Source organism: Aethina tumida, chromosome 4, assembly GCF_024364675.1.
Source record: "Aethina tumida isolate Nest 87 chromosome 4, icAetTumi1.1, whole genome shotgun sequence".
NCBI lineage: Eukaryota > Metazoa > Arthropoda > Insecta > Coleoptera > Nitidulidae > Aethina > Aethina tumida.
The window spans coordinates 14,911,623-14,937,007 of NC_065438.1; the positions used below are offsets into that span (position 1 = coordinate 14,911,623).

At 26.7% G+C, this 25,385-nt stretch overlaps 2 protein-coding genes across 7 annotated transcripts in view; both read left to right on the top strand.

Annotated features, from left to right (window-relative positions):
- LOC109600482 (transcription factor GATA-4) overlaps positions 1-3,373 on the top strand; it is a 72,770-nt gene extending 69,397 nt beyond the window's left edge. For 2 of the 3 annotated variants that reach the window (XM_049965802.1, XM_049965803.1), the window contains exons 6-9: positions 704-879; positions 1,717-1,881; positions 1,939-2,104; positions 2,161-3,373. In XM_049965802.1, the coding sequence (XP_049821759.1) occupies positions 704-879; positions 1,717-1,881; positions 1,939-2,104; positions 2,161-2,456 (803 nt within the window). In that variant the 3' untranslated portion in view covers positions 2,457-3,373. Of the gene's footprint in view, positions 1-703; positions 880-1,443; positions 1,560-1,716; positions 1,882-1,938; positions 2,105-2,160 lie in introns of all 3 variants that reach the window. The other variant, XM_049965804.1, reaches the window with a different exon arrangement.
- Positions 3,374-7,347: 3,974 nt separating this feature from the next.
- LOC109600480 (GATA-binding factor 6-B) lies at positions 7,348-24,814 on the top strand. Of its 4 annotated transcripts, none has more exons than XM_049965806.1 (7): positions 7,348-7,476; positions 15,366-15,945; positions 16,009-16,383; positions 20,041-20,181; positions 20,547-20,640; positions 23,796-23,931; positions 23,985-24,814. In XM_049965806.1, the coding sequence occupies exons 2-7, from the start codon at positions 15,385-15,387 to the stop codon at positions 24,091-24,093; spliced, it is 1,416 nt and encodes a 471-aa protein (XP_049821763.1). In that variant the 5' UTR covers positions 7,348-7,476; positions 15,366-15,384; the 3' UTR covers positions 24,094-24,814. The 4 variants fall into 4 exon arrangements, with proteins under 4 accessions (XP_049821763.1, XP_049821765.1, XP_049821762.1 ...); XM_049965808.1 differs by lacking the exon at positions 7,348-7,476 and adding an exon at positions 8,751-8,835; XM_049965805.1 differs by lacking the exon at positions 7,348-7,476 and adding an exon at positions 8,868-9,212.
- Positions 24,815-25,385: the final 571 nt, after the last annotated feature.

Here is a 25,385-nt window from a genome sequence, read left to right on the forward strand (position 1 = left end):
CGGAGACAGATCCTGTGGGTACTTACGCGCACCGCACCGGAAATGGCAAAGTAAATTAACTACGGACTTACCACTTAGGTACGCTATCGGCGAGGCGCGTGTAAACCGATAACGCAGAGCCATTTGTTTCTTAATTGAACACGATTTCGTTTAGAAAACTTTTTAATGGGGGGAACACGGGTTCACTTCTTCCCCATTTGATGACTTGCCGTTCAGGCCGTAGGCAAGTTATGTTATTCTTTGAGTACGTTGTTCTTCCTATTGATACCTTAGATGATGTTGCCTATTGGCACTCTTAAGGATAGCAAAAAATAAAACAGACGAAATAGAAGGAAAGTTTTTCATTTTATTTACCATAATTCAACTTCTTAAAAGTACTCAATAATTCGGATGGATTTACTTTACTGTTTGACAATTTCAGACTAAAGTCAAATGTTTTTTCTCCTATTCAAAAGTACTTAATCATTTGAATGAATTAAGACTAAAGTCACAGACAAATAATGTTCTTATTTAAATACATTCTTCCTTCTATTGATACTAAGAACAACAGAAAATAAAATAGACAATTATAGTACTCGTAATAGAAATAAACCATTTCATTGTCTTTGCCATAATTCGACGTGTCAGAAGTACTGAACAATTTGGACAGCAAATGTTGGTACTGGTTGACGTTGATTTAATGTGAATCTTTTTTCAAATCTAGTTGATCCACGGACGGCGGAATATTTCACCGAAGGTAGGGAGTGTGTGAACTGTGGAGCCATAGACACCCCGTTGTGGAGGAGGGACGGCACGGGGCATTATTTGTGCAACGCATGCGGCCTCTATCACAAGATGAACGGCATGAATCGACCTTTGGTCAAGCAGCCTCGCAGATTGGTACAGATTTTAATCATTTTATACACCGTTCCTTTTGTTATACCATCTTTAACCTGTTTCATTTTTTGGTTTTATTTGACCGAACGGCCGTTTTACCGGCCAATTATATTGGGGATGGTGTACAGTATATTCCCAGCAGTTCAATTAATCACGTCACTAACCCATTGGTGTTTTAACACATTCTGGGAATGTACTGTATGTCTGCATGAGCATCAACATTCATTCACGAAAATGTTTCAGTTATCACCTGCTGCATACATTTATAATTGCTCCTATTTCAGGTAATAACTCAGTCACCCTCTAAAATATTTGATTAACTCAATTAATTAGCACGCAAATATTTTAGACCTTGTCTGAATTCTGTTCTTACCTTCAGCATCGGTCAAATAATCCAAAAAGCGAAACAAGCAAAAAAGTAATATAACAAAAAAACACCCCCGATGTGCGAGGCAAAGCTGCTACCAAAATTCAAATTCAAAGCCGGTTCAACTTTTTTAACTTTTTTTTTCTTGACACTGTAAAGTCAATATTCCGCTAATCCCCACCCCTTTTGCGTTTTTGCAGTGGTGGCTGAGCCGGGACACGGGGGTGTTCCAGACTACTACAAGAACAACTACTACTTTAACGGGGCCACACGCACCCCTTTGCACGCCACTGAGGAAAAGTCCAGTCGACGTTTGGTAGGTTTTTTAACTTTAACCAGTTTCTTCCTCTGTCTCTATCTACTTCGACACACACATTGCAATTATTGTTTTGGTGTGGCCCCAACTTTGTAACTGTAGTAGAACATCCACTCGTTTCTTGGCCATGGAATTAACTATTTCGAAATTCTTATAGTCTGCGTCTAGAAGGGTGGGATTGACGTGCACGAACTGCCACACAAGCACCACATCACTATGGAGAAGAAACACCCTTGGGGAGCCGGTTTGTAACGCGTGCGGCTTGTACTACAAACTCCACTCCGTTAACAGGCCTTTGTCCATGAAGAAGGACAGCATACAGGTAAATAAAGTCAATAATAAAACAGGCAATTAGGTATTAAATAAATGTGATCTCCAGACAAGGAAAAGGAAACCAAAGGGAAGCAAAGAAAGCAGCAGCTCCAACGGCACCCCAGTAGCAAGGCAAAGCATGTCCGCCATGACTGGTATTAAGCTGGAGACGTATCCTTCGATGAATAGTATTAAGATGGAGGATGGAGTGAAGCTGGAACACGCCCAATTAGGTAAGACAACATCAACGTACTCCAACAACAATTTATTAATTAATGTCTTCCAACAGATACTTATGAGAAGTCTAGGACTTTGCCGTCCTTGAACCACATATCTCAGGCGTCACCAAACTACTACATGAACCCCAATCAATCTCAGATTCTATCGTCGTATCCACAACAACAGACCCAGATTAATAACAGCTACTTTGACATCGTCCAGCAAAGTCCACCGTCACCATCACCATCGACTGGTTCAGACAATTCCAGTTCGACTTTGATCATCAACAACAATAACAACACTAAAGTTATCATGAACGGATCTGAACACCTAGAAAGACCCACAGTTGTCTCGATGTCTTCGTAAAACGCATTAAATAAGAGTTGAATGATGCAATTGTTATTCTCATATTGTTGAAAGCCAACTTCATTCGGTTGGTGTAAATGTACAAACGACGATTCGCATCATCAAACGTTATTAGTTTTTGTACAATTATGGTAGTAAACTATAATTAAGATTATAAATGATTTGTTTATTAGAAAAATTGACAGTTAGTATAATGCAATAACTTTTTTAGGGTTGTTAGTGTTGTTGATAATTTGATATTTTTGTATGACAAGAAAATTTTAATATTGCTGTGATATAAAACTCGAGACAATATTTTTAAATCTCATACATGTCACATTTTAGGATAATCTCTTTAGGAAAAAAAAACGTTGTTACGTGTTGAAAACTCACAAGAATAAATACTCTCTGTCTGAATTTCATTAGAAAAATCTCAATGCATGACCAAAGACAACCTTAAATTGATATATTTATATATTTAAAATGTTAATTATAACGTTTAATTGTAAATAGACAATTAGGTATAATTTCACAAATTAGCTGTTTCTGCACATTTTTCAGATTCACTGGTCTGACAATGAGTGTAATTTCTAATCATGTTACTTTTCTTATAATTTGTTTGTATAATTTTTTATAGAAGCATTTTGTAAATTGTTTTATGTATATAAATATAAATTTAATTAAATTAGCTATAATCACGATTATGACTGATTTTTGATTGGATCTTAAAGATCTGATATTTTATTGTAAATATATATAAGTCTATAGTTATATTTTGTTAATTATATATTTTATCACTATCTTAATTTTTTTTTAAATACCATACACGTTATTTTATGCTTTGTAAAAATAAAAATATAGTGTATTTATGTTACATTCACATGTTAATGTTAAATTTAGAATTAAGGATATTTGTTATATTCATATTTTTCATAGTCAATAATAGATGTGCCAGAAATTCTGACTTTTATTTTATAATTATATATTTAAAATTTCTATATATGATTAATAAATAAATAAAATCTTTACAATATTTAATATTAATAATTTCCTAATCAATCAAACAAATAATTGAATGTACGATTGAATTTGTCAATGTTGATGATAATTTTAATCAGAATCCTCGATTCCTGTTAAATTAATTCAATATTTTTATTTCTTTTTACTGTACAAAGTGGCCTGTTTAAGATTGAAACTACATTTTTTATATTTCAATTTTAATGGATAATAATAGAAAAGATAAATTACAAAAAGCTCTCTAATAACCATAATTTTACCACTCAAAAGTAATCAATCATTTGGAAGGATTTTCTTTTTTGTTTGACAACATCAGAATAATGTCACAGACAAATAATATTCTACTTTAAACACATTCTTCCTCCTACTGATACTTACTAGATGATGTTGCCTATTGTCATTCTTAAGAACAACAAAAAATAAAATAGACAATCATAGTACTCGTAATAGACTGAAATTATGTCACTGTCTTTGCCATAATTCGATGCGTCAAAAGTACTTTACTTGGATGGAGGAAGCAAATTTTGGTACCTGTTAACAGTGATTTAAAGTGAATCTTTTTTCATATCTAGTTGAAGCACGGACGGCGGAATATTTCACCGAAGGTAGGGAGTGTGTGAACTGTGGATCTATAGTCACCCTATTGTGGAGGAGGGACGGCACGGGGCATTATTTGTGCAACGCAAGCGGCCTCTATCACAAGATGAACGACATGAATCGACCTTTGGTCAAGCAGCCTCGCAGATTGGTACAGATTTTAATCATTTTATACACCGTTCCTTTTGTTATACCATCTTTAACCTGTTTCATTTTTTGGTTTTATTTGACCGAACGGCCGTTTTACCGGCCAATTATATTGGGGATGGTGTACAGTATATTCCCAGCAGTTCAATTAATCACGACACTAACCCATCGGTGTTTTAACACATTCTGGGAATGTACTGTATGTCTGCATGAGCATCAACATTCATTCACGAAAATGTTTCAGTTATCACCTGCTGCATACATTTATAATTGCTCCTATTTCAGGCAATAACTCAGTCACCCTCTAAAATATTTGATTAACTCAATTAATTAGCACGCAAATATTTTAGACCTTGTCCGAATTCTGTTCTTGTCTTCAACATCGGTCAAATAATCCAAAAAGCGAAACAAGCAAAAAAGTAATATAACAGAAAAATCACCCCAGATGTGCGACGCAAGGCTGCTACCAAAATTCAAATTCAAAGCCGGTTCAACTTTTTTAACTTTTTTTTTCTTGACACTGTAAAGTCAACATTCCGCTAATCCCCACCCCTTTTGCGTTTTTGCAGTGGTGGCTGAGCCGGGACACGGGGGTGTTCCAGACTACTACAAGAACAACTACTACTTTAACGGGGCCACACTCACCACTTTGCACGCCACTGAGGAAAAGTCCAGTCGACGTTTGGAAAGTTTTTTAACGTTAACCACTTTCTTCATCTGTCTCTATCCACTTCAACACACACATTTCAATTATTGTTTTGGTGTGGCCCCAAATTTATAGTAGTAGAATATCCACTCGTTTCTTGGCCATGGAATTAAGTATTTCGAAATTCTGTCTGCCTCTAGAAGGGTGGGAATGACGTGCACGAACTGCCACACAAGCACCATATTACTATGGTTTTAAACTGGGCACGTATCCTTAGATGAATAGTATTGGGATGGAGGATGGAGTGAAGCTGAAACACGCCCAATTAGGTAAATCAATATTCATATACTTCCACAACAATTTATTAAATAATGTCTTCCAACAGACACTTATAAGAAGTCCAGAACTTGGTCTCAGGAGTCCCAAACTTCTACATGATCTCAAATCAATTCCGGATCCAATCTTCGTATCCACAACAAAAGACTCAGAATAACAATAGCTACTTTGATATCGTCCAGTTGTCATCATTGCTATCGACTGGATCAATCAATTCCAGTTAAACACTGATCATCAACAATAACAAGTTATCCTGAACGAATTCGATACCTAGAAAGAGCCACAGTGGTCTCGATGTCTTCGTAAAACGCTTTAAATAAGAGTTAAGTGATACAATATTATTCTCATATTGTATATATATGGCAAATGATTTATTTATTAGAAAAATTGTCTGTTAGTATAATGTTAAATAATTATTTTTCTTGTATATAATTTGATATTATTTGTATGTCAAGAAAATTTCAATATTAGTGTGATACTAATCTCTGTCTAAATTTTATTTGAAAAATTCAAATTATTGCATGACCAAAGACGATGTTAAATTGATATATTTATATATTTAAAATGTTAATTAATACGTTTAATTTTTAATGGCCAATTAGATATAATTTTACAAATTTGTTTGTAAGGTTGTTTGTTATATTCATGATTATATATTTAAAATAATTTCTATGTATAATTAATAAATAAAATCTTTACTATATTTAATTCTAGCAATTTTATAACTAATAAAATTAATTAACTGTATGACTTTTTTTTAATGTTGGTAATTTTAATCAGAAAACATGGCTCCTGACACAAAAAATTGTTTAGGGAGACTATGAAGATCAACTTTATTTTGGTAAATCGATTACTTATTCAACAATGAGTATGTTGTTAAAATTTGTCGGATAAGTTGTGAAGCACTCTTTATATTTAAAATATATTTTAAAAGTTAATTGGTAACTAATCTTATTAATATATTATAATATAATTTGGTAATAAAATGTCATAATGTCATAGATTTATTAATATGCGACATTTTTAATTAAATGATGCTAAATTACTTTTTAATTCATTAATCAAATTTTAAAGAACAGTTTTTGAATGCACTCTGAAATTATATTAATTCACATTAAGGGAACTTTACAATTAATAAAATTATGTGTTTTATTTTTAAAAATTAAACCGTTTTGTCGGCATATAAGCTTATACAAATAATATAACGTGGGTTTTTCCCCAAGTAACTTATATTCAAAAAATATTGTTTATGACAAGGAAATACGTCACATCCTTCAAAATAACTATATCAATACTAAGTTTCATTAAAAAAATATTGCTTATTAATAATAAATAATAAATTAATTTTCATTTTAATGTAATTAAATACAATTTTATTTTTAAAAGTAACAAGATGCACACGTTTAATTTTGTCTATCCATTGATCCTTCTGAATTATATACTTTAAAAGTGATTTTAATAGACACAAAGCATATTGTAGAAAGAATTTAAAAAAATTGTTATAAAATTACACTGATTCTACTTGTATAGGGTTGAACAACATTAAATGCCACATTTTTACAACAAATTTCTGTTAAACTCAATGGTCAGGATATCCATTAACAAATTATGTATAACATATTTTCACGATTAAGATTTGTCACATAGTCAGCAAGCAAATTGCTCAAAGATTGAAAATTTAGGAATAGCCCCATGTTCATCAAAACGGGTGATAGTATTGGTGAGTGACGACCGGTTGGAGTCTAGGGAGAAGAGGTGCACAGCAACGACTCACTTTTACCAGAAAAGAGAGAGAGAGAGAGAAGGTGGGCCTCAATTTTTATTTTCAAAAATATCAGGTTCTCCAAATAGTACCAAGAAAATTAAATCATATAATTTCATTAGATTAAGAAAACTGTAACGACATAAGTGACTAAACTTGAATAAAAACATGGCGTGGGTTTTTGACAGGTAACTCCCCCCACCCATAAGGGGCAAAATTCAGCAGAATTTTAAAATGTGCCAAAAATTTTTTGATTTTCACTGCACCTACCTTCAAGACAATTTTTTCTATTAGACTTCTTTTAGTTTGTGTAGTATTTAAACATATTAAATTATTGGTGTACCTATATTGATGAAAAATGTTGCCACATGTCGAATTCCCTTATCTTATCAGTATCGAAAAAATTGATTTGTCACACGGCCGAATTGGTTGACGCCCATCTTACACAACATTGTTTCTTGATCTTTTTAGTACACTTTCAGTTCTTCAGCAATCAACACAAACAGCAAGTGCTCAGGAACACCTTAGTTTTGAAGGTACGTACCCCTTTCAATAATAAGCTTTCAACGTGCTTAAAAACTGGAAACCAAACTTGACAGTTAAATCAACCGAATTTCTTACAATTTAAGCAAATTTAGGGGTGTTTTTCGACTTTCAGAGCAACCGTTGGCTTCAGTCACAATCGTATCGTGTGTTAAAACACTGCTTAACTGATATATTTCAATAACTATATTCATATCTACAAGATATCATTGATACCTAATCGCGTCTTTTATCATGTGTTTAGAAAATATTTTATGCTGTTTCACTCGGTTTTTCCATCACACGCATTTTCCGGAATCAGTTCTCAATTTGAAAATGGCGTTCGCCACCGTTTTTCGAACGCCTTCGTAATTTATAACGCGCCATAAAACCATTTACATTACTCGAAATCTGTATAAACATGTTTAAAATAGGGTTGTGAAATGGATGCCGTGAGAGTAAATGTTTGTTCAGAAACGTTAAAACTCGTCGAAACGTGGTTTAACTGCTCAAATCTGCTTTTTACTGTGTGTGTGCACAAAATTCAGGAAAAATTATATTCTTATATATACAGGAAGTAGTTAAAAATGCATGTTATTTGTGAAAATCAAAAAAATGGATGGATTTTTGTTTATTACACGGATGTTTTTAAGCAAAAACTAATTAAAAATCGTATAATTATCATAGAAAACTATCTTAGATGTTTTAAAGAAGTTCTTGTTTAACCAATTCACAAAATATTATGTTGTGTTAGTCACATCTTAAGTAAATCATTTCTTGGTTAGTTGTTTCAATCAAACAAAATGATTTCAATCAAATATATTATTATATATTTTGTTTAAACAAGTATTTTGATATTTCCAACTAAGTGGATCATCATATTTTGATTTAAAGTGTTGCTTCCTTCGGTGGAAATTAGAATGTTTAAATTTGAACTGGTTACCGACGATATAACGATTTTAATGAGCTGCGCTTGGAATATTTTCCCTTGGCCTAATCTTTTATCATTTTTTATCATTATTTACTCTTACTCAGGCATTTATCAATTTTACAGCATTATCCCAACGCATTCGCCAAACTGGACGGGCCTGTCGAAGAAAATGTGGCCCTTAACACGCATTAAATTTAATAATTTCAATAAAATTTAATTCGTTACGGTTTAGTAAGGCGTCATACCTATTTTTACCTTATCAGCTTCTATATCGCGTTTAATCTAGATACGTCACAGTAAGTAAATATAGGTGTGGGGCTTCATGAGGCACGTACCATTTCCATCCAATATATTTTATTACTTACATTTCATTATAAATCGTGAACAATCTGACTCGAGTCCAGTCATTGGCTGACAGAAAAAAATTTGCAACCAGTGTCAGGTACCAGTGAATTTTTTTTTTTAATTACCTTAACTGTTAACACACGTCTTCTGGATTTGGTCCAGGAGATGCTGCACATTGAACTATTGATTATATACTGATATAACATGCAAATCTCGCACCTCTAAGATTATGGTGGAGATAAGTTATATTATATTTACTGATAGCTACAACCTGTTGATGTTACGACATAAGAGATATTTTTTTTATTAATAATATCACAACCGCGAAAACATTAATTGTATAGTAAGCGTGGCCGGAATTATTTTTATTGAAAATCGTGCGCCATCTGTATTAAACGGTCGTGTCGTACCTCATTATATTTCGAGATTTTGTACCGGTCGGGTCTACCATTCGGTATTGGTGTTTCGGTCCAGGTGAGTACCACGCATTCGGTCCTGTCTGTGTTATGTTACGATGTTTTATTGACATTTATCTGTTTAGACATGTATTTAATGTTATTTAATACCTTTAACGTGCTTGTGTAAATAATTTTTGTAATTATGCAAACTTTGAGAAAAATTGTGGGCGCATCCACCATTTCTGGATATGTTTCTGTATTTCCTGCACTGTGCGTCGCAAATTAATGCAGGGGAACTTTGAATGTTGATGCTTATTTATTTGGGTCATTTCTCTAAACAATAATAAAAATTTTATAATTTTAACATACTTTAATATATTTTGTGATATTTTTAAATAAACAATTTCTGTCTTATTAAACAATTATAGTCATACGATTTTCTAATATTGGGGAAAATTCAAATTTCACTTCTATTTCTACTATAACATAATAAGGCTTTTAAAATTATTTTTATTATTAGTAGTAAATTAAAACTTTAATATTCTGAAATATCAATCAAAAGTGATATTAGACATATATAGTATAATTACTCTTTGTTAAATTTTTTGACAATCTCTCATTAAATTTTATAGATAATGTATTAAACTTTTTTGTTTCAAATAAAAACCATAATTAAATTTAATAATTTTAATTATATATTAAAATAATCATAATTTTTCGTAAAATATCCGATATTCCCATTTCACTGTTTAACCTAAAAATTGTTATTGTTATAGTGTTATAACACATTTTAATAGCCCACAATTTGTTTATAAATTACTAATTATATCATACAATTTTAAAAATAAAGATAGAATATAGTATCAATTACACTCTCTCTCCGCTTCATAAATACTAAAATTATTATTGTACTGACGTTTTAAACATGTTTATTATAATTAATAATTGATCTCTATTTCAATTGACAATTTGTTTGAAAATTAGTCATTATTTCACACATTTTTAAATATAAAGATAGAATATAGTATCATTTACACTCTTTTTGCTTCATAGACATCAAGTATTAATTACACCCTTTTTGCCTTATAGATTAAATATTCAAATTTCCCTATTTTTGATTAAATTTATGGAAAATAATTTAATTTTTGTAAAAATGTAAAATAATATTATTGTACTGTAGTTTTAAACATGTTTATTATAATTATTAATTGATCTTTACTTCAATTAACAATTTCTTTGAAAATTAGTCATTTTTCACACATTTTTAAATATAAAGATAGAATATAGTATCATTTACACCCTCTCTGCTTCATAGAATCAAATATTAATTACACCCTTTTTGCCTTATAGATTAAATATTCAAATTTCCCTATTTTTGATTAAATTTATGGAAAATAATTTAATTTTTGTAAAAATGTAAAATAATATTATTGTACTGTAGTTTTAAACATGTTTATTGTAATTATTAATTGATCTTTACTTCAACTGATAATTTGTTTGAAAATTAGTCATTATTTCACACATTTTTAAATATAAAGATAGAATATAGTATCATTTATACCCTCTCTGCTTCATAGAATCAAATATTAATTACACCCTTTTTGTCTTATAGATTAAATATTCAAATTTCCCTATTTTTGATTAAATTTATGGAAAATAATTTAATTTTTATAAAAATGTAAAATAATATTATTGTACTGTACTTTTAAACATGTTTATTATAATTATTAATTGATTTTTACTTCAATTAACAATTTGTTTGAAAATTAGTCATTATTTCACACATTTTCAAATATATAGATAGAATATAGTATTATTTACACCCTCTCTGCTTCATAGATATCAAATATTAATTACACCCTCTTTGCCTTATAGATTAAATGCTCAAATTTCCCTATTTTTGATTAAATTTATGGAAAATAATTTAATTTTTGTAAAAATGTAAAATAATATTGTATTATAGTTTTACACATGTTTATTATAATTATTAATTGATCTCTTCTTCAATTAACAATTTGTTTGAAAATTATTCTTTATTTCACACATTTTCAAATATATAGATAGAATATAGTATTATTTACACCCTCTCTGCTTCATAAATATCAAATATTAATTACACCCTCTTTGCCTTATAGATTAAATACTCAAATTTCCCTATTTTTGATTAAATTTATGTAAAATAATTTAATTTTTGTAAAAATGTAAAATAATATTGTATTATAGTTTTACACATGTTTATTATAATTATTAATTGATCTCTTCTTCAATTAACAATTTGTTTGAAAATTATTCTTTATTTCACACATTTTCAAATATATAGATAGAATATAGTATCATTTACACCCTTTCTGCTTCATAGACATCAAATATTAATTACACCCTCTTTGCCTTATGGATTAAATACTCAAATTTTCCTATTTTTAATTTATGGAAAATAAATTATTATTTTTTTAATAAAAATTATTATTATTCTATTGTATTCTAACATGTTTATTATAATTAATAATATTTATTTCAATTGACAATTTGTCATAGATACCAAATATTAATTACACCCTGTTTACTTTATAGACAACAAATATTAATTATCTCTAAATTATGCACTTGTGGTTATATAAGTTTCTATTATTAAGGAAAACTCAAATTTATGTTTGATAAAAATTTTGGTTATTAATTTAATTTTTGTAAAAATTTAAAATATTATTATTGTTCTACTGTAGTATAATAAGGCTTTTAAGCATGTCTATTATAATTAATAATTGAGCTTGATTACAATTGACAAATAGTTATGAATTTAGATCTTATACTTACACTGTATACTTTGGCGTACCGCAGGGGTCTAACGTGGGACCGCTATTATTGCTTTTATTCATCGATGACTCGTTGAGTTTGTTTTTATGCTGTAGTCTAGCCTATGCTGATGATCTAAGCTATATTATCAAGTCGACAGTATTGCACAAGCCCTTACTCTATAAAGTGATATTGACACTTTGGTGATATTTTTAATTAAGTTGTATTATTGTGTATTTATTTATTATTGTGTCTATTTTTCTAATTCTGTTGGATATAAAAATAAAATATTATTATTATATTCAAAAATAACTTCTAATATGTACTTAATGAATATCAAGTAAGTTAAATCAAGTGTGTTTAACACACATCATGCACGGAAATTATTTGGTGCAGAAACTGCGTCAGTTTGGCGACATTGACTAATACACGAGCATTAAAACCATCAAAGCCCATGCAAATATTGTTCCAAACACCTTGTGACGTGAACAGTCAATAGCTGTGTAGAAAATGCTGAACGAAATTCGTCGGAATCGGTGAAACAGAACAGGTCGAGAGATGATCGCGTGGCGGGAAACGGATATTGTCCAAGTACGTCCTCACAACTTCCGACGTCGCACGTTCGCACCTACAATTAAAAATTTACAATACAATTGGTCTGTACGTTGCTCGTTGGTTTTGTCGTGTGCCCGTTGCCGAATGTTTGTTTGGTTCGATGTAGTCTAGAAGTAATGCTAATAGCTAACAAAAGGTGTTTGCTTAAGGATTTTGTCCATAGACGGAACATGGAGAAATTACCTTTTTTAAAATTTATTTCATTTTTCAATCGGAGCAATCAATTCGAAAAATGATATTTTTTGGAAAATTGATACATATTACAGATATTATTGTTTAGAAAATATGCATGGAATATCTTTATGTTTATTAATTATAAAATTAAGTCTTAAGTTGTTTTAGATAAGGTTTTTCAAAACTGAAATTTTATACTATGTATTTTTCATTTTATTCAACAAAATTAAAAATAAATTTATTAATATTATTATTAATATTTTTTATATTTATTATTATTATTAATAATTTTATTCATATTTTTAATATTTTTATACTATGGCATTTTTAATTATTATAATATTATACAACTACTTTATAACTATGGAATTAAAAAATATGTTCATTAATTTTTCTTCTTTCATAATTATTTTAAATATTTTATATATATTTATAATAAAATCCAAATTATGTTTGTATTTTTTTTATTATTATATTCAATATCAATAAAATTTTTTATATACTTTTATTTAATTCTAATATATATTAATATATTATTTATTTCAAATTATAAGTAATGTTTGAATAGCATTAATACATTTTTTATTATTATTTATTGAATATAAAATATTTAAATATGCAGTTATCAAGTTGTCAATTTTATCTAAATAATTGAATTAGTACAAATAATATATTTTAAATAAATTTATATATTTTTTATTTTAATTTACATACGTATTTCCAACCTTCATATTTTTGGATATTTTTTTTATTAATTGAGAATTAAAAATTTTATTTATTTTATTATATATTTATTAAATATTGTTATATAATATAATTCTATGAATAAGGAATAAAAAATATGTAACTTTATTATATTTTTCTTCTTAATTATTTTAAATATTTAATTCACATTTTTAATATTTTTTTATTGAATTTATATTATATAAGTAATTAAATTAGTACTATACAAGTAATTTATTTTAATTTAACATATTTTATTTTGAAAAGTACACATTTTAAAATTTTATATTTATTTCTTTAAATTTATTATTTTAAATTTTATTTATTATATATTAAATAACACAATTTTATTATTAACATATAATAAAAAAATATGTGTATTTATTTTTTAGAATTTTTTTAAACATTTTATTTATTTTATTTATTTATTTTTAATTTAAAACTTATTGTTTCAATTGGATTATAATTATTATTATATTTTAGTAATATTTATTTATGAAATGTTATTTATTTGTTAAATGTTAGATAATGTAATTTTATTAATGTGGAATAAAAATTATGCATATTTATTTTTTTCATAACTATTTTAATTTAATTTAATTTTTAAGTTTTTAATTATCAGGTTAATATATATTTTAATTTCATTATATAGAAATTTTAAAATAGTGTTATTTTTTATTGTAAGTTAGAAATAATTTTTTAAATAGCATTAACCCAATTTATCAATTTTTATTGCTGGTAAAATATAAATATGTTTATATATTAATTTTTATATATATTTTTTAATTTTTCAAATATATTGTAAATTTTATTTTAATATTTTTAAATTAATTTATTAATTAATTTATTTGTTTTTTAATCAATATTTAAAATATTTTATTTATATTTTTTTAAATTAAATTTATATATTATTTTGATTAACATTTGTTACTGTATTTTTGTATAATTGTTTCTTTATTAATTAAATATTTAACTTTTAAATTTTAAGATAATTATACGAACAAGGAATAAAAAACAGATTTTTTTAATTATTTTAAATATTTTATTCTATTATTTTTTATATTACATTTTAGTATTATTAAAATTTTATATTTTATTATTTATTTTTTAAGAATGAGTTAATAATTTCATTTATATGAAATGAAACAATATGTCATTTTATGACAATTTAAATATTTTATCAATTTTATTTATATTTTCAAAATTTTTATATTATATTTGTATTTTTTAATTATTAATATATATTAGCAATAATTCAATTTTTATTTTATATTCCTTTAAATTTTATGAAACATATTTATTTAACATTTAAAATTATTTAATGTATATTATTTTGTAAATTATATTTAAATAATTTTTTAAGTAGAACTGACTAAAAATATTATTTACTGGAAACATATAAATATGGATGTATGAATTTTACAAATTTAGATAAGATGATTTTTAGCAATTTTTATTTTCCAAATCTTTTATAAATTTTATTTGTATTTTTAATATTTTGTAAATTTATTTTATTATTTTGTATTTTTTTATTGTTATCATATTAAAGAATTAAAATATTAATATTTTTATGTTATTTTCCAATTCTATTATTATTAATAATCTAGAATTAGTATTTTTTTACATATTTTTTACCCATTCATATATTTTATATTATATTATTATTATTTTTCACAATTTAAATTTAAATATATATTTTTTATAAATAATTTCTTTAATATTATTTGAATTTAAAAAATACACAACATTTTATTTATTTTATTTTATTTTATTTAAAATTCAATTTAAATTCTAATCTGTTATCATCCATTTAATATATTAATTAATTTACACGAGTTACTTATAGGTACGCCACTGCCAAATTAAATACTAGTATCCAAACAAACGCACATGTATGTTTTACATTAAAACAAAAAATTCCTCGTAGGCTCATTTTGAAAAGTCCAATGGAAGGAAACGCAACCCCGCCCGTCACGTCGGAGCACAGTCCCGAGGAAGTCAAGCCTAAGGTGGAGGACCAGGAGGTACCCGAAACCTGCGACGGCAACATCACCAACGTCACCAGTGTGGCCAACGTAGTGAACGTGCCTGTGATCACCAGACACCTCACGTCCGAGGGCACGATAGAAGACATGCCCCCCAACATAAACGTGATCGTCGAAGAGGTCGTCACCGAAAACATCTACGAGGAGGAACCGGTCGACGCCATACCCAAATCGGAAACGGACCAGGCGGTGAACAGCGTCAAATACGAGACGGAACAGTTCGAGGGTGGCACCTACAATCTGGCCGTGTCGAACGAACACGTTCTGGAGAACGGCAGCAGAACGGACCTAATCAATTTGGACGCGGTGCCCAGTTCGCAGTACTCGCAGAACTACACCGGCAACACGTACATACAGCAGGTGCAGAACCAGAACTACACGTACGAGCTGGAGACGGCCGCCTCGTCGCCGGAGCAGTTCCTGTTCAACAGGGACCCGAATTTGGGTTCCCGTTACGCAAACGTGAGTACCACCGCGGTGCCGAGCCCGCCAACGGTCTGCTTCAGCCCCTTTTTTGCGTTCCAGTCGCTGCCGATCGTCGCCCAGAACCCGAGCAACCAGATCACGTTGCACGGGGCGAACGAGAGCGTCTACGTGTGGGGCGATCAGATGTACCAGGCGCCGCAGAATTACCAACTGACGCAGGCGGACAGCACGCAGCATTACGTGAGCCCCCAGCAAACTGAGTACATCAACGGGGTGCAGGAACCAGGACCGTCGCGTCAGAACCTGCCGCCGGTGCCCGAGGTATATAAAGAATGCGTAAATTGTGGCTCTTCTGTAACACCGCTATGGCGTAGAGACGGTACGGGTCATTACTTGTGCAATGCCTGTGGGCTTTATAACAAAATTAACGGGGTGAACAGACCGCCCGTGCGAGCCACGAAAAAACCGCAGGTGGTAAGTCACCAATTTTTTTTCGGATCGTCCAGTTTTTTTTATTCCAATCCCGCATCCAAATTAGTTTTGGGACATTCAGGAACTAACTAGAGCCAAACCTTTGCTTAACATGTATTATATGAACTTAAGGTTTTAGTTGTTGTAGAGTTTGAAGCTAATTCCCGATCCCGAATTTCTGCTATTGCTTCACCAAAACACCTGTACCATTTTAAATGTAGCCATCCATGTCATAGTCGTTATGGATACTATTGAGTGTTGTTCACGAATTCGGCCGCTCAGTTATAACAAAAAATCATAGTGTCAATGTCGGAATTAATAAATCAATCATCGACCAATAAAATATATCATTAAGTCAACATAAATTTGAAGGATTTTCAAAGTAATAAATTCTGAGTAAATAAATTATCTGTGCAATGCTTATCTCAAATTATATTTTTATTGTGATATTTTTTAAGCACTTTTATAAACAGTTTTTAAAATTTATTCCACACATTTTGAAAAATTTAAAAATTAATTTAAAACACCCTTTTATTAATTATTTACATAAAATATCTAAATTCGAAGTAACGATGATTAAATTAAATTAGTTTATTAATTTTTTTATTGTTTATAATGTTGTTTAAAATTCTTACACCTTTCTAGAATTTTTTAATTATTATAGATTGTTTATGAAAAAAATTGATAGTTAAAAGCACTAAAAAAATTTTAATTTTCATTAAAAAATCTGACCTGGAGAACTTTTAAATCGTTAATTTAATTAATTTTATCAATAAATGTTTGTGAAAAATTGATAAAAGCTTCAAAAATGTTTGTTATTTATGTAAAAATAGCCATTACAATTTTTTTTATTTGTTTGATAACTTTTTTCTAATATTTTATTTTTTATGTTCATATGTGATAATTTAAAATTTTATTTAATTTTATTTTGATCCCTTTTTAAATATTCTATTTTTTTAATGAAATACACTCATAAAAGTTATTTTTTTTTTAATTTTCATTATAAAAATACTTTTTTATTTTATTTATTGAACAAATAATAAAATCGCATTTTATATAAAAATTCCTTTTATAATTTTCTAATATATTTTTTTATTAATTGACTGTTTATTTTATATATTTTATCTAAAATTTTATATTTTTTGTTCATTAAATACATGTTATTTTGACCTTAAAATATTTTATAAATTTCTTTTATTCTATCTTTCTGAAATTACCAAAAAATTTTAAAATCTAATATATTGTAATCAAATGTATTATTTCATTTTTTTAAATATTTTTATCATTTTATTAATTTTGAAAACAAATACAAAATTTTTGTTTGTAAAAACAGTATAATTGATAGAAGATTATAAAAATTTGTTTTTTATATAAAAAATCTCCTTTACAATTTTTTATATATCCTTTTTTTGTTTATTTAGTCTATAAATTCATTGAATTTAATTAATTTAACCTTAGAATATTTTATTAATTCTTTTTTTTTTTTGAAATTTTCATTTTTTTTTAAATAAAATACACTATTCATAAAGTTTTTTTTTATTTTTACTAATAAAGCTGATTTATTGTAACCAAATGCATCATTTCCTTTTTTTTAATATTTTTGTCATTTTATTTATTGTTCAAATAATAACATTTGAAATTAATTTACTATTTATTTTATGAATTTTATTTAAAATTTTATATTTTATGTCCATTATTCAATGAATATTCCAAAGTGGAATAATTTATAAATTTCTTTTGCCCCTTTTTTGAATTTTTCAAAAATTTTTAAAATTAAATACACTACTCATAAAAATTATTTTATATTTCATTTTTACTAAAAAAGCTGATTTATTGTATTCAAATGTATTATTTTGTTTTTAATATTTGTAACATTTGTCCAAATAATAAAATCCTTAATTTTCATTAATAAATTTTGAAATCAAATATAAAATTTTTGATTATAAAAACATTACCACTGATAAAACCTCCCAAAATTTGCTTTTTATATACAAAAATTCCATTTACAATTTTCTAATATTTTTTTTATTAATTAATTATATATTTTATAAATTTTATCAAATATTTAATATTGTATGTTTATGATAAATTAACCTAATCAAGTACTCTGATTAGAAAATATGATGATTGACTTTTAATAAAACCTTCATTATTAATTATTAATTTTAATTAAATGCATTATTTTTTAAAATATTTTTATCATTTTATTTATTTTCCAAATAACAAAATCAATCATTTTTATTAACATATTTTTAAATGATATACAAAATTTTTATTTATTAAAACACTACCATTGATAAAAGTTTCTTTTTTATATTAAAATTTTTCATCTATAATTTTCTAATATTTTTATTTTTTTTTTATTTGTTTATTTATATTCTAAAATGTATTATATATTTTTACACATATTTTTTATATTTATGTTTTTCGAATATATGGTAATTTTACTTTAGAATATTTTATTTATTCTTTTGTCCCTTTTTGGAAGTTTTACTTGTTAATTTTTACTATTAAAAAGTTTTTACTGAACTTAAACTTTCTCATTAAATAATAATTTTAATTAAATGTATTATTTTATTATTTATTAGGTTTTATTAACTAATTTTTAAATGAAATCCAACATTTTTGTTTTTTTCTGTTAATTTACTTTATAAATTTTATCTAATATTTTATATTTTGTATATGATATTTTAACCTTAGAATATTTTATTAAATATTTATTTTGTTCTTTCTTTTCAAATATATTTTTTAATCAAAGACAAAATTTTTGTTTATAAAAACATTACCACTGATGAAACCTCACGAAAATTTGCTTTTCATATAAAAAATTTCCTTAAAAATATTTTTTTCTTTTCTTTGATTATTTTTTTTTACAATTTTCATTTAATATTTTATATTTTATGTTCACTGAATATACGATAATTTGACCTTGCTCTTTTTTTTCGGTTGTTTCCAAACATTTTCCCCGTACCGACATAAAAATAGATTTGAACTGTGACAATTTCAAGAAACGTTCCATGATCAAATATTTACTTTTCATTTCGTCAATACATTTTCACTATTTGTTTAGCCCATTTTGCAAATGTCTGACGTTTGTTACAATTAAAATCAAAGGTCGTCACGAATTCACACAGTTATCGACACAGTCATTTAAGCAAATATTGTTTTTTCAGGTTTCAACTTATCAGCTGAATTGTTTTATCGATTCAAGATTAAATTTAAATGTCGCCTCCGTTACATTTTCGAATTATTTCCTTCACCCGACTGAAAAATTGTCCGTTACAGCATGTTGTTATAACGCAGCCGTCGATATTGATTTTTCGAAACACACATTTCAATAAATATTTAGCTTTTTGTCCCCAGGTATTAAGTTTACATTGATATCACTCGTTGTTTGCACAAGAATTATTAAATGGGTCGACGACGTGTTTACCTTGTGATAAGCGTAAAAGTGCTTATGTAAAATATGAAAATCTTCATCTCGAAAGTATCCCTATTTACTTACCTTATTAGATTTAGTGTCATCAAAAATTATGCTGAACAGAATTCGATCCTAACGGCAATACTGGAACTAATTTGCTTGATCAACTTAGCCCGAAGGCGCCAGTAATGCCAAAACCGCCTCGCCAGACAGTTTAAATTAACGGTTGATACCCGCAGGAATCGATACAGCAGGGCAACGCCAGAAGAAGCGGCGTCCAGTGCGCCAACTGCAAGACCACCTCCACCACCCTGTGGAGGAGGAACAACCAGGGTGAGCCGGTGTGCAACGCCTGCGGACTGTACTTCAAGCTCCACAACGTAAGTCGAAGATAAAGTGACCAAATATTATTTTACAGGAGTCATGTTACATATCTAATCGTGCCTACCTCAAATAATTAAACAGCGTGGCAGATAATTTTGGCCTATTATCATTTAGAGATAGTTTCCAAAACGCGGCCTTTACATAATAATAAAAATACAGGTGAAAAAGTGAGTCACACAGACAAGCAGTCTCGGTTAATCTAAGATACGGTTAATAACTGGGATAGTTAAAATATCAGGGATGATATAACATATCTATAAAATGTAGTAAATAATAACAAAAAATGGTAAACAGAAGATATACTATCTGTTAACTATATAGATTATTTTCCATTCATGCGATAAAACGCTTTGCATTACAGGTGAACAGACCGCTGAGCATGGTTAAGGAAGGAATCCAGACGAGGAAAAGAAGGCCCAAAAACTCCTCGGGCCAAGGTTCGACGTCCAGAACTTGTAAGTCTAAAAACCCGTTCAATAGTTGTTTCTATTTAGATGAGGAAAAACCCATTAAGCGCCTCTTTATGGCTTTGACCATTGTATTTGAATAAAATTTATTGCCGCGGTATTTGTGTCGTGAGACACTGAATAAATACTTGTAAAGTTACATGTTTTTAATAATAATAGTACAGTTTGGTTGCATTTGAAGTATCATGGCAAATAATGACTTGAATCATGTTGGAAGGTATTTATTTTTTGAGTAGTTTTGAACCTATTGTAAAATATCTCGTTAAAACTGGTACTTATATTGAGAAATGTATGCCTACGTGACATACAGTAATTCCACGAAAAGTACAATTGATTTTAGGCTAGTTTATATGACATTCATCTAAGGTGTGATCTTATCTGACAGTCATGATTGTGTATGTGAGTTTATTGACAAAACACTTATTATATTTATAAATTTTTAATAACAATAATTCAACCTAGAAACATAAGTGTGAGACTATGTTTGCGACAGTTTTAACAATGTTTAAGCTAATCACTTAATTACTAAATGTACATTTGACTTAAACCTGCTATTAAATATAGAATGTAAAAAATTCCATTTGGTCTAGTTTTATCAGATGCAGGAAATATTTTTAACAATAGCAATAAAATTGATTATTTTTTTTACATTTTAAAGTCAATATTTCAATATAATATATTTATAATTTTTCATTCATATGATATTCCTTAAAACTTACATTTTTAAATCTAAAACACATTAAAAAAACATTTATAATTTTCAGAATTAACTTTATTTTGTTTTTAGTTTATTATTATTTAACATAAAAGAGATTTCTGTTTAACTTTAACCTTAAAATATACTTTTTAAGTATGTTTAATTAAAATATAAATATATCGTTCAAGATTTTTGGATGCAGGAAATATTTTCAATAATATTCAGTAATTAAATCGATTGATAATTCACATTTTTAATTGATATTATTAAACAAATATTTATAATATTTTATGCATATGTCAAAAAAGTTTAACTTTTCTTAAAAGAACTATTTTTAAATATAAAATTCATCAAAAAACATCTTAAATTTCCAGAATTAATTTTATTGAGTGACTTTTTGTGCTATTTAACTTCCTTAAAATATATTTTAGTATGTTTGGTTCAAGATTTTTCAAACAGATTTTTACAGTGACATATTTAAATACTAAATTGCTTAATGTAAATTTGAATTAAACCTAGTAGTAAATGTAAAAAGGAAAAAAAATCTATTTAATCTGATTTTATTAGATGTAGGAAATATTTTCAACAATATTCAACAGTAAAATCGATTGATAAATCACTTTTTTAATTGATATTATAAAATATATATAATTATTTTATATACATAATAAAAAAGTTAAATTTTTCTTTCTATTTTCTATTTACATATCTAAAACACATTAAAAACATTTATAATTTTTAGAATTAATTTTATTTTTGTTTTTGGTTCACTTTCTGGCCATTTAACTTCCATAAAATATATTTTTTAAAGTATGTTTAATTAAAATACAAATTTGTCGTTCAAGATTTTTGGAACACTTTTAAACAATGTTGTAACTAATTACCAGATTGATTTATGTAAATTTGATTTAAACCTGACAGTAAAATTAAAACAGAGTAAATTATATTTGATCTGGTTTTATCAGATGCAGGAAATATTTCAACAATATTCAGCACTTTTAATTGGTTAATTGGTATTATAATATATATATATATATATATATATATATATATATATATATATATATATATATATATATATATATATATATATATATATATATATATATATATATATATATAATTATTTTATATACATAATAAAAAAGTTAAATTTTTCTTTCGATTTTCTATTTACAAATATAAAACACATTAAAAAACATTCATAATTTCCAGAATTAATTTTATTTTTGTTTTTGGTTAACTTTCTGGCCATTTAACTTCCATAAAATATATTTTTTAAAGTATGTTTAATTAAAATACAAATTTGTTCTTCAAGATTTTTGAAACAGTTTTAAACAATGTTGTATTTAATTACTACATTGCTTAATATAAATATGACACCTGGCAGTAAAATTAAAACGGAGTAAATTCTATTTGATTTGGTTTTATTAGATACAGATAATATTTTCAACAATATTCAGCAATGAAATCAATTGATAAATCACTTTTTTAATGGATATTATAAAATATTTATAATTTTTTATGAACAAAAACTTTAACTTTTCTGAAAAGAACTACTTTTAAAAATTTTAATGCCCAGAATTAATTTTATTGTTGTTTTTGATTTATACTAATTTAACACAAAAGTGACTTTTTATTAGATATACGAAATATTTTCAACAGTATTTAATTGATATTATAATATCAATATAATACTCAGATAGGTTCTTAAAAGAACTATTTTTAAATCTAAAACACATCAAAAAACATTTTTAATTACCAAATTTAATTTAATTTTTTTGTTGAAATAGATCACTTCTTTATTTATAATTTATATATATTTATATATATATATATATATATATATATATATATATATAATATATATAATTATATATATATATATATATATATATATATATATATATATATATATATATATATATATATATATATAAATTATAAATAAAGAAGTGATCTATTTCAACAAAAAAATTAAATGAACTTTTACAATTGACCTTATGTTTATTTTTAATTTATAATTTTTTATATAAATGATTTATGATTTTTTATTATTGTGTAACTTTCAGAATATATTTTATTTTTGTTTTGATATATACTAATGTAGCATAAGCATGAATTATGATAGTTATAAATAATATTTAAATTACTGAATGAACATTTCACTAATACCTGGTCTTAAATCTATATTAGAATTGAGATATTCCATTTAATCTGATTCTGTCAGATGCAGGAAATATTTGCAATAATAAACAGGCAATAAAATCGATAAATTCGTCACTTTTTTAATCAAGTTCGTTAAGATATTTAGTATTTTGTAAAATTGATGGAAATGTTTAAACCCATTCAAATTACACAAATTAAAATTTTAAAATTAAAAAATTTTAATCCTAACTTAACCTAATATGATATTACTTTTAAAAAACAGACATAAACATTTCAGCCACACCACAACCCTACCACGTGCCATACACTCCACCAATAAGGGAGGTCAACGATGGTTATCAACTTCCCCAACACATTCTGCCAGCAAGTTACACATACGATCCACGTATGAGACAACAGCCCATTCACAACAAGTACGTAAATTAGTTGTGATTCGATCGTGTCATTAATAAATTAATGATTTTAGTTTTATTTTAACTCATAATGGAGAACTGACTCCAGAAGATGATAGTACCATCTCATCTACGTCTCACCAAAGATACCAAGATCCAGATCCTAGTAATAATACTGAATAATTATCGTTAAAAACATATATTTTGCCTCTTTTATTAGTCATTTAAATTATTTAAATTTTATTTACCTGTTAGAAATTAAGGAAACATTTTAAATTAATTAATTATATTTAAAGGGAGCATTTTAATTAAAAAAAAAAACTTTATTGGCGCTCTCTAATTTTGACAATTTTGCAGTAATCAGTGAGTTTTGGAATGTTTTTAGTCGTTTGAACAAATTCAAAAAAAAATACTCTTGTGTTTTTATAGTTTTTGATCCACAAGTCATTAATTACTGTTGGGTCTCTGTTAGTTAAACTCGAAAATATGAACGGAAGAGTTTGAGGATTTGATGAAAATTAATTAAATGGGACTACTTGTATATTGAATCAATCTCATTATTCAAGAACAGAAATAGGCATAATGTATGAGCTTAATATTGATCTCAATACTTGCCATTATTTATTATTATAATCATACTTAGTTTATAGTTAATACTTAAACAATTCTAACACGAATATATCAAGAATTTCTATTAAAACAAACTGTGATATGCATAAATGTGATATGCATAAATGTAAATATATATATGTAAGTAGCATCACTATAAATATATTTGTGTTGAATTGTTTAGGGATTTTTCAATTTCAAGTGTAGTCAGTAAGGATATGCACATATGTAAATTATTTAACGACACAATTTTTATTCATATTAATTATTGTTTTAATAAAATTTATTCATATTACTTGTGTTTTTATTAAAACCACACAATTTTTTACACAATAGTGTTGGTTTTTATTGAGTTAATTAGAAAATAAAATATACAAAAAAAATATTGTTAATTTTTATATTATACAGTGTGGAACGTTTAAAAACGAGACATCCTCATAAATTTTTTTGCCATGAATCACTGATGAAAATTGAAGAAATCATCGTAGCAAAATTTAAAAACTAAAAAATAAAAAAATATGAATATTCATCATTCTGTGAAAAAATTAAAAAAAAACATTCTTTTTATAAATATATTTTTAATCGAGTATAGCACAATTTATCTTATTTCTCAAAAATATTGGAATATAGACTTGATTTAAAAAAATATTTTGTGTCTTCATAGATTTTAATCCACAAGTCATTAGGAATTGTCAGATCTCTATTATTTTTAATTTTCTCAAAGAATGAACATGTATATTGTTTATGGAATTTACTTATTTCAGAGGTTGTTTAATCCATTGGTGAGATTATATCTTTATTGAATTGAAAAAAAGTTTGTTAAAATCGAACAAAAAATACAAATTTTATGAGAGTTCCGCTTTCAA